Here is a 10,196-nt window from a genome sequence, read left to right as displayed (position 1 = left end):
GTCGTCGGCTTGGAGTCGGTGAGGTTGCAAAGCGTGATGGGGTCCTCGTTGGTTTTTCTTTTCTCCCAGCGAAAAGCACTGTGAGTCCTGGTTTGGGTTCTTCAGCTCCGATGGGACTGGTTGGCGCAGGTTCTCTGGTTTTTCGTCTTACGGTTAATTTTGTCAACGTGGTCAGCTTAGCGGTTTCCTTCTAGTCGATCGGGGTTTTTTTTTGTTACGGGTTCATGGGCACCTCTCGTACTTGAATCATCCGAAGGCTTGCCCCGCGCCTCCACCAATTTTGTAGCGCGGCTTTAGGTGCGTGACACGTTTGGGGACGTGTAGTGAGCGCGCGTACAAAATAACATAACTTTTCTTAAGTTTAATAAAAGTTAAAGTTTAATTCAGAAATGATATTGGACATTGGTTTACATTACAGAGTCAGAGCTAAAGGGAGTCAACCTCTCCTTTGCTCGTTCCAAACAAATCTAATCTTCTCGGGTCTCCCATTCTTTCGACCCCGAGAAGATTTTACAAAAAACAACCCTTTGTGGGTCTTGGGTAGCGGATTTGCAGGTGTCCACAGGTATCCGCGTGGTCTTTGGGTTTTTCTATTTTCGTACTCTTCGAAAATAGAAAGCAGGTTTTCTTCGAGAAAATATAAAGCGGGTTTTCTTCGAGGGGAAGGATTTTTGTATTAGGGGGTAGGGCAGTTGCCTAAATCCGGTGTTACATTACATGAACTCAAAAAGAACTAGGTCAGATATGAATAATTTGGTTAGGTTAAAGTTGATTATTTCAACTAAATAGTATTAGGTCAGGTTAGGCTAGGCTAGGTTAGTAATATTTTGGAAATTGTGTAACAATGTTACGCCTTTTCCAAAACATTACTGTTTACAATTATCTACTTCCAGAAGAAAAGAACCTTTCGCGAATTATAATATGCCTTTTCCAAAAAATTACTGTTTACAATTATCTACTTCCGAAATAAAATAACCTTTCTCGAATTATAATATGCCTTTTCCAAAAAAACTGTTTACAATTATCTACCAAAAACATGATGTTCTATTAGGTCACATTCCTGAATAAATGATCACGGAAAAGGTAGTATTTGAAACCAACGAATTAAGATATGCTCGAAACTCAAGACAAACACTGCTATTTCTCAAAATAGAGGCCGCTATTTCTAAAACAGCAGCCGCTATTTCTAATCGCGGTTGCTATTTCGAGAACTGCTGTACAGGGAACTGCTCATATGAGGTACACCCTCAGCACTACGCAGATGGATGATAGCTGGTCCCGAAATCTCTCGCTTGATAAACGAGTTTGAAGATTCTCAAGAAGAGACGAGCACATTTCAAAACTTTAAACATCATGAACAAACTTTCAGCATTCAAGATTCGTTTGAAACGGACGCCTTTGAAGAATTCGGAAACCCATTTGAAGAAGACAGTAAAGATTTGCTTGTACTAGATACTAAGGTAATTGCACCGGATTCAGTAGCGGAAACGTCAATATTAGACGGGCCAGTGATTGTTCAGATGCTTCAACCAGGCGCTGAAAAACATTTAAGGAGTATGTTAATTCTGTTTTTATACCATACCTGAAAGAGCAAGTTCAGAATGCTTGTCGTTTGGATATTGTATTTGACATATATTTACCTAAAAGTCTAAAAGCTTCAACTAGAGGAAAACGTGGCTCTGGAGTAAGAGCACGAGTTGCAGATTCTTCCCCAATACCACGAAATTGGCAAACATTTCTTCGGGTCGATGAAAACAAATCAGAACTTTTTAAATATTTGTCTAATTCTGCTTTAGAAGCATTTAAGATGGATGATAAAGAATTTGTGGTTACCAATGGTTCAGACATCTTCTCTGTTCCTTTTAGAGAAGATAAACTCTCACTAGAGCCGTGCAACCACGAAGAGGCAGATACACGTGTTTTGATTCATGCAGCTGATGCTTGTGAAAAGGGTCATCTCAATATTCAAATCCGAACAGTTGATACTGATGTTGTAGTTCTCTCAATTATGGCATTCACAAAGCTAAAGCTAGACCTTATTTGACATCATTACCAGAAGCATCAAAAATCTGCCATGAATTAATTCACTGTGGCTGTAAAAAAGGATGTGGCACTCTCAGATGTAAGTGCAGAGCTTCTGACTTATCATGGACAGCCTTATGCGAGTGTGATGGAAATTAAAGTTCATTTTGTAAAACACACTTTCCATTAATTAATTACTATCGAATTAAAGCTTAATTAACTGAAACAATTTTTGATCCAATTTCATTATCATAATATTGTCTCTCAACGATTTTGTTCTATTTTTGGAAGTGGGCCTGAGAATAGAATAAGGGAAAATAATACACTATATTAAATTTTGATTTATTAAGTTTCATAATTTAAATTATCATTCGAAACCGAAGAAACAGAGCTTTCTAATGCCTCGTAAATACGATTTATATCTTAAACGGTCATTGTAATAATTTAAATATCGATGTAAAATATAAATTTGATTAAGTTGATATGGGTATATTAAGTTAGATTACATTAAATACTTTAGTTTGCTGTAAAAATGAAGAATATCTAACGATAACTTTCAGAGATATAGCCAATTTAAACTATACCCAAATTAATCGCCATTTTGTCAAGATGGCCGCCGTCATAACAACAATTTAAAACGCCTCCTTTAAAAAATTCATAAGTATAAGCTACCCTGAAAGTTTAATACTTTAATCACAAAACGCATGATTTTATTGCTATGCCGCTTAACTACTCGGTCGTATCGAAAATAATCTTCAGACACCAAGGAGAAATATTCCACCGCCTACTAGCAGAACGGAAACCGGAGCCCCTATTTGCTACGCCTGCGGTCGCCCTGGGCATGCCCAACGAAATTGTCGCAGTTCATCAAGAAGTCACAACTACCCCAGGGATTATAGAGACCAAATACCATAACGGGGTCGCACTAACTACCAACCTCGGCAGCCCGTAAACAACGATTTTACGTAACACCCAGAGCATGAACCAAACCACACTTCAACTCGGGGACGCTCACCCTCTCCAGCAAACCGTACGGGAAACCCTTTTCTGAGGGCATAGGAGTTCCGCCTCAAGAAACCAAGCAACTTCAATGTTACGCGACTTTTTCATTAGAAAACGAACTGTTAACCATTCCTGCTATAATAAAAATCATTTGTACCTCTTTAACTATTGACACTGGATCACAAATAAACGTTATCTCAAACTATTTTGCAACTCTGGTCGAAATTATACAGACAAAACCTACTCCAATTCTGGGCATTAATGGAAATCTCATATACTCTACGGGAAAATCGGAAATTCAGGCAAAAATTGGTACCCATACTTTTCAAATCAACGCACACGTCATCGAGGGTTTCCCATTTGACGTACTCTGCGGCCTACCATTTTGCGTACAATATAAAGTCATCCTAAACTTCCCAGATAAGAAGATACTCGTTAACAATATAGTATTCTCTATGAAATTTAAGCCACCTCCTGCTATCGAAAGTAATGGTATCAGGAACGTATACTGAAGGCACAACCATACCAGCACACTCGGAAGCTATTGTTTAAATTGCCGTGAAAAGGGACGGGACGAATTACATAGATGTTCCTAAACACCTGCAGAAGGACATTATCATAGCCCGTTCACTGACGACAATTAAAAACAACACAGGCTGGATTAGAGTTGCAAATCCAACAGACCGGAAAATATACTTACATAAAGATAGCAAATTAGGCCACGCCCTACCAATTCAAGACGTACAATTGGCTAGTCATGCACCATCAACCAAAATTCTTACGTCTATCGACAACAACACTTAACGACGAACTGGACGCCGAAGAAAAACAAAGAATCAAGAGCCTTCTTGAGGAATTCTCAACGGTCTTTGCAGCATCACCCTGGGATCTAGGCCGCATAACCACGGTACAACATCGCATAGATACGGGGAATGAAACCCCGACAAACCAAAGACCCTATCGACAATCACCTTTCGAAAGAGAAATCATAAAAGAACAAATTCAAGAGATACTAGAACAAGGAATCATTAGAGAATCAGAGTCGCCCTGGTCCAGCCCTAACGTATTAGTCAGGAAAAAGGATCAAAGCAGGCGTTTCCGCACTGACTTTCGGGAAGTCAATAACATGACAAAAAATAACGTCCACCCTTTACCACATATTCAAGATATCCTTGAGACGGTTCGTGTGGCCAAATATTTTACCACGTTGGACTTGGCCGCTGGACACTGGCAGGTAGAACTGGCTGCCGAAGATAAGGAAAAAACAGCGTTCGCTAGTACAGAAGGCTTTTTCGAGTTCAACGTCCTTCCCTTTGGATTATGTAATGGGCCAGCAACCTTTCAGAAAATGATTAATAAAGTCCTATCTAGCTTGTTATGGAAGGTGTGTCTCGCCTACCTTGATGATATAATCATTTTCTCGAAGAATTTTGAAGAACACTTGACGCATCTCCGAGAGGTGTTTTCTTTGCTACAGGACGCCAATCTGAAACTAAAACTAACCAAGTGTTCCTTCGCGCAATCATCCATTCACTACCTCGGTCATATAGTCGACGGTGAAACAACACGCCCGGATACACTCAAGATTCAAGCTGTCCGAAACTTCAGAATACCAGGAACGAAGAAAGAGGTCCAAAGCTTTCTAGGCCTCTGCAATTACTACCGAAGGTTTATTAAAGATTTCCAAAACTACAAAACCGCTAACCGAACTAAAGAAGAAGTACGCGGAATTTTCATGGGATAGGTTTTTCCAGGCGGCTTTCGACGAACTTATAACAAAACTAACAACGGCTCCGGTACTGCGCCACTTCGATCCAAACCTAGAGACAGAGATCCACAGCGATGCCTGTGAATACGGTATAGGTGCTGTCCTAAAGGGAACCAACCAAAAACCCAGCGGGCAGCTCCAACCTATACCCCCAGCCACGAAACCATTAAAACGAGTTGGGATGGACTACCTTGGGCCCTTTCGTCTTTCAAATGATGGTAACCGCTACATCGTAGTAATCACGGACTACCATTCTAAACGGGTTGAATGCCGAGCAACGAATGATGCTTCCGCACAGTCCGCAGCCAAAGTGTTCGTTGAAGATATAGTACTTCGGCATGGAGCCCCAACGGAAGTAGTAAGTTCCTAGCACAGTTAAAGGAAGAAACGTTACGACTAGCATCGACAAAACATATCCGCACCACGGCTTACCACCCACAAACAAACGGCCTTTGCGAGCTTTTTAATAGGACGCTGGCCGAGATGATCTGTCAATATGTATTAACGGATCAAAAAGATTGGGACACAAGCCCACCCTTCGTGACATTCGCGTATAACACCTCGAAGCACGAAACAACGATATATTCACCCTTCTTTCTCGTTCATGGTCGGGAAGCCACATTACCCGTCGACATTGTGCTCGAAACCGAACTAGAAAGGAGTCAATCCCTACAAAAAAACTTGGTCCACTTCCGCGAAATCGTTGCACAGCGTGAAGAAAATAGCAAGCAAAAAAGCAAAGACATATACGATAGCGGACGGACGGATCGACGATACCATACAAATGACCTAGTCTACGTTAAGACGCCTACTCGGAAGGTAGGCCGGTCCGAGAAACTACTTCATCAGTCCCATGGACCTTTCAGGGTCCTTCGCGAAATTCCACCCGTAAATTACGAAATCGAAAATCGGTGGGGAAAAAAGGACGTTATTCACGTTTCTCGAATGAAACCTTACAACAGCCGTATTGACGCCGACACAGAAAGTATTGTCGATACCGACGACGAAGGAACAGCTTTAGAACTGTACACAGATAATACTAGAACGCCTGTAGACACGGACGAACACACAACCGAACATTCTACCGTAATAACGCCACCACACTGAAATCGGTCCGGTTCACGGACAGGGTGAATGTACGAACAATCACTGAAGAACCTCCATGGCCGTCCGAAACAGTTATCCCATGGCCGTCCGAAACAGTTATCCCACCGCCACCAACCAACCTACGCCGGGGTACTCGCACAAGGAAGCCCGTCGAGCGTTACGAGGCCGGTTTTTAAAAAGAACAAACAAGCTAGGACCTTCCGGCAAAGTAATCAAGGACTTCCTATATATCTGATGGAGTTGCCAGGGGCGTTCAATTGAAATGTCCAAGTAATCGAAAAGACAAAAAGAAAAAAAAAATCGGGACGCTTTTTCTTAGCGGGAGGGACGTGTTACGATTATTCTATTCTATTATTACCATTACGTCATGTATGTACATTATACATTATACATTATTAACTCATGTAACTAATTTCACGTAAATAAATGTCGCCGCTTGGTCTCCCGCGCTTATCCGTACGCCGTAACCCGTACTCTAAACACCGCTAAAAAGCCCAAATAGGTAAACTCTCCTCCGCTAGGGGAAGGGGGCACATCCCTCTAGCGGAGAGTAACAACGAACCCCTCGCGTGTATAAAAGGGAGCCCTGACAAATAGAGAGACAGACTTTGGTGGTCTCGCTTCTCGATCAGACCTTTGAACCAAGTCGTCTCGAACCTTTGGCGACAAGGACTTTAGTCTTGCCCAAATTTGTTCCACGAGCCTATTAGTACCGTACTCTATCTTTCTTAACCAACCTGTCGCACCATCAGAGGTATCGACATTTTTAGTCATCATATATCTTGCATCACAAGCGAGTGTTAGTTCTTTAGGAAGACCATATGTATCACACGTTGCTAACGTCTGAACTTGGGAAAGAATGTTACTTTTAACTTCGCTACTAAGATCACCATTTACAAAATCTACTGAAATTGAAATGCACTTTTCCTTATTCATTTTTAAATCCGTCTCTTGGTTAAATTGGTTCACTTCAACGTTAGTAGGGAAAAGATATATCGCTTCTTTAGGCGGTACACGCTCGTTGTTTAGTTCTAAACTTACGAACAAGTCAATATCATCCTTATTTATGGTTCCCACAGCCATTCTATTTAAAGCTTCCGCAAACCTCTTATCATCTTTTAGCCTCATAATTTCTTCAAGTTCACTCAATTGGAATTCACCCCGTATTGGGTTATCAATTGAAGACGCGTAGGGATTGTCGCTATCACTTTGACTTTGAAAAGCGAAATGATCCCGGACGGGTCTAAGTTGGTTAAAATATCCAACTAAAAGTACAGGCGCACCACCAAAATAATCTGGGGAACCCATTATCTCTGGCATTCTCGAGTTTATTCCGTTAAAAACCTTCGCACCAAACATTGATATTTCGTCAATAATTAACAATTTCACCTGACCATACATCAACCTACAATTGTGAAGAGTTTCACTTTCTAATCTGGAAATGCTTCCGGCAAATTGACTAACGGGTAGACAAAAGGTACTATGAAAAGTCGCCCCACCTATATTAAAGGCAGCCTTCCCGTAGGGACGCATTGCAGAACTTTAACCTCCGAAGGATTAGACCCTGGTTGCTTATTGTAAAATGTAGTAACAGATTCAAATTTCTTTGCACTGTAAATGGTGCAGAACTTCATAAAATATTTCTTTGTTTCAAATTCAGCTTTCTAACAAGGGCATTGTATTCTGAATCATTAACTAACGTGACTGATGGTGCAACAGTTTTTCCACATTACCATCAAAAATATCTCTGTTAATATTTCCTATTGCCTCTTCCACTGTATTAATTAGAAATTCAGAATCTTCAACAATTAAAGACCTTTCTATTTCATTTTGATGTTCCAATTCAGGTTGGATATTAGTAAGATCAGCTTCATTAGCTTCACTTTCGAAATCTCTCACAGCCTGTTCAATAGCTAATTCGTCAATTTCATTATGAAATTCTTTTCTAGATTTTGTTATAATCTCAAGTCTAAGCTCATACTCAGATTTTACATCCTTTGTCAAAATATCTCTACTCTCATCACGCCAAGGCGAGAATAACATGACTTGTTCACGATAAAACTGCTCGGGATCTTTCACTAAATTGAATCTCCGATAACGTATAATTTTAGAATGACCACGTTTTCTAATGAACCCTGAATCATTTTTCAATTTTAACCATTTACCATATTGAATTTCAGCGTTCTCATCGTCATCAATGACTTTGGAGTTTCTAAACTCTACGACTTTTGGAAAATTCATACCGAGCCGCAAATTGAGCTAACGTTACTACATAATGGTCTAACATTCCAGAAGCGAAAACATCCATACTATCATTTGGCAACTGTACAAGCTCAACTTTGCTTTTACAAACTTCCCCAGCAGCGGCAATGCTATACCAAATCCCCCCTCGCAAAAAACCCGCACAGGGTACTAGTCGAACTTTTCCATACGATGATTCCTTAATTTTCGTGTTTAAGATTATTGACGGTGCTTACTACAATCTTAATCCCACTGACATCTCTATATTCCGCACATAATTACCTCTCTAAGAGAAAAAGCTACTCATTTACACATAATCCACAAAGTTTATTGATGATTTTAAAATAAAATGAAACCTACGCCTGCTACCAATGAAGAAGATTCTTCGGAAAAGATAAAACAAAAGTCAATATTCAAGCCAAAAAAAATAGCAAATGCGTTTCTACGCCAAACTAATGAGCCTTTGAAGATGGAAGCCTCAAAATTTCTTAAAGACCTATCGCTTGGGTAAAACGTCTAATATTTAAAATACATCTTTGAAATACGTATGTGAATAACTGCCCTTATTTATGACCTTAGGTCGTTGCGTAAATTTTTTGCGACTTGAAGGAAGACGTCTCTGATAATATGTTTCAAGTGAGGGAAAATTGTCGAAGAAGTAACTAATTTGTTTATTTTTGTTACGTAATCCTAATTAACCTTGGATTTCAGATGCGTATTGTATTTTCTTGACCGCATGCGATACGAAGAAGAACCGGAATAGAAACAAATAAAAAACGTTCTATGAAATTATAAATTTATCATAAAATAAATGTTTTTTAATACCAGGTATCCAAGGCTCAGTTTACCGTTTTCCAAAAATGAAAGGCAAAGGTTATAGGAGAGTAATGAAAGGGGAAAAGGAGGAAATTACAATGGCGGTTCGTTTGTTAAGGGGGATTAAATTTGAAAGGCGAAGGCATATATAGAACAAGAGATTTGAATGTCCTAAGGGGAAGGAAACAGTAGAGAAACGTTTCTAAGATGTGATTAAATTTGAAAGGGGAAGCAAATTTCTTCGTCTCTGCCAAGAGAAACACTGCACTTGGGCTACAAATATTCAAACATACTCCCTCATTCACTTCTGACTCGTCGACGAGGGATCAGTGAGGTGAAAATGTCGGGTCTCGTACATAATCCCCCTGGACATAATCCCCCCGGACAAAATCCCCCTATTTTGGATTTGCCAAGACTTTTTCCCCCCGAGTTTAGACGTGTTTGTACAAAATCCCCCCCAGAGAAAACGTCCAGGACAAAATCCCCCAAAAGGAAAACTGTTCAACAAAATCCTACCGAAAGGATCATTTTATTGAAAATCCCCCAGATAATAGGCATTTAGAAGTAAAGGTAAACGGAAGCCCAAATCCAAAGATTATCTTTAATAATAATGCAAAAGTATAATTCACAAGAGTGAAAGGTATTGCAAACAATGTTCCTAAACCAAAAGAAGTAAACTACTGATTTTGTTTTAACTTATTTCCAAAATTCCAATATTTTGGAAAAGGCGGCATTTTATGGTTAGTCAGCAATATTTTGGAAAAGGCGGAAATTTATGGTTAGTCAGCGATATTTTGGAAAAGGCAGAAATTTATGGTTAGTCAGCAATATTTTGGAAAAGGCAGAAATTTATGGTTAGTCAGCAATATTTTGGAAAAGGCAGAAATTTATGGTTAGTCAGCGATATTTTGGAAAAGGCAGAAATTTATGGTTAGTCAGCAATATTTTGGAAAAGGCGGAAATTTATGGTTATCAGCAGTATCTTGGAAAAGGCGGCAATTTATGGTTAGTCAGCGATATTTTGGAAAAGGCGCAAATTTGTGGTTAGTCAAAAATATTTTGGAAAAGGCGACAATTTATGGTTAGTCAGCGATATTCTGGAAAAGGCGGCAATTTATGGTTAGTCGGCAATATTTTGGAAAAGGCGGAAATTTATGGTTATCAGCAGTATTTTGGAAAAGGCGGAAATTTATGGTTAGTCAGCGATATTTTGGAAAAGGCAGAAATTTATGGTTAGTCA

The 10,196-nt window shown here is 39.7% G+C and overlaps 1 protein-coding gene across 1 annotated transcript; it reads left to right on the top strand.

Moving 5' to 3' along the window:
- The first annotated feature begins 5,275 nt into the window (after window positions 1–5,275).
- Window positions 5,276–5,899, top strand: LOC149640897 (uncharacterized). Its single transcript, XM_089850534.1, has one exon. The coding sequence runs from the start codon at window positions 5,276–5,278 to the stop codon at window positions 5,897–5,899; it is 624 nt and encodes a 207-aa protein (XP_089706660.1).
- Window positions 5,900–10,196: the final 4,297 nt, after the last annotated feature.

This window comes from Phalangium opilio, unplaced genomic scaffold, assembly GCF_054372755.1.
Source record: "Phalangium opilio isolate 3A_F unplaced genomic scaffold, DU_Popi_V2 ptg000092l_1, whole genome shotgun sequence".
Taxonomy (NCBI): Eukaryota; Metazoa; Arthropoda; class Arachnida; order Opiliones; family Phalangiidae; genus Phalangium; species Phalangium opilio.
This window is presented reverse-complemented; position numbering and strand designations above follow the sequence as displayed.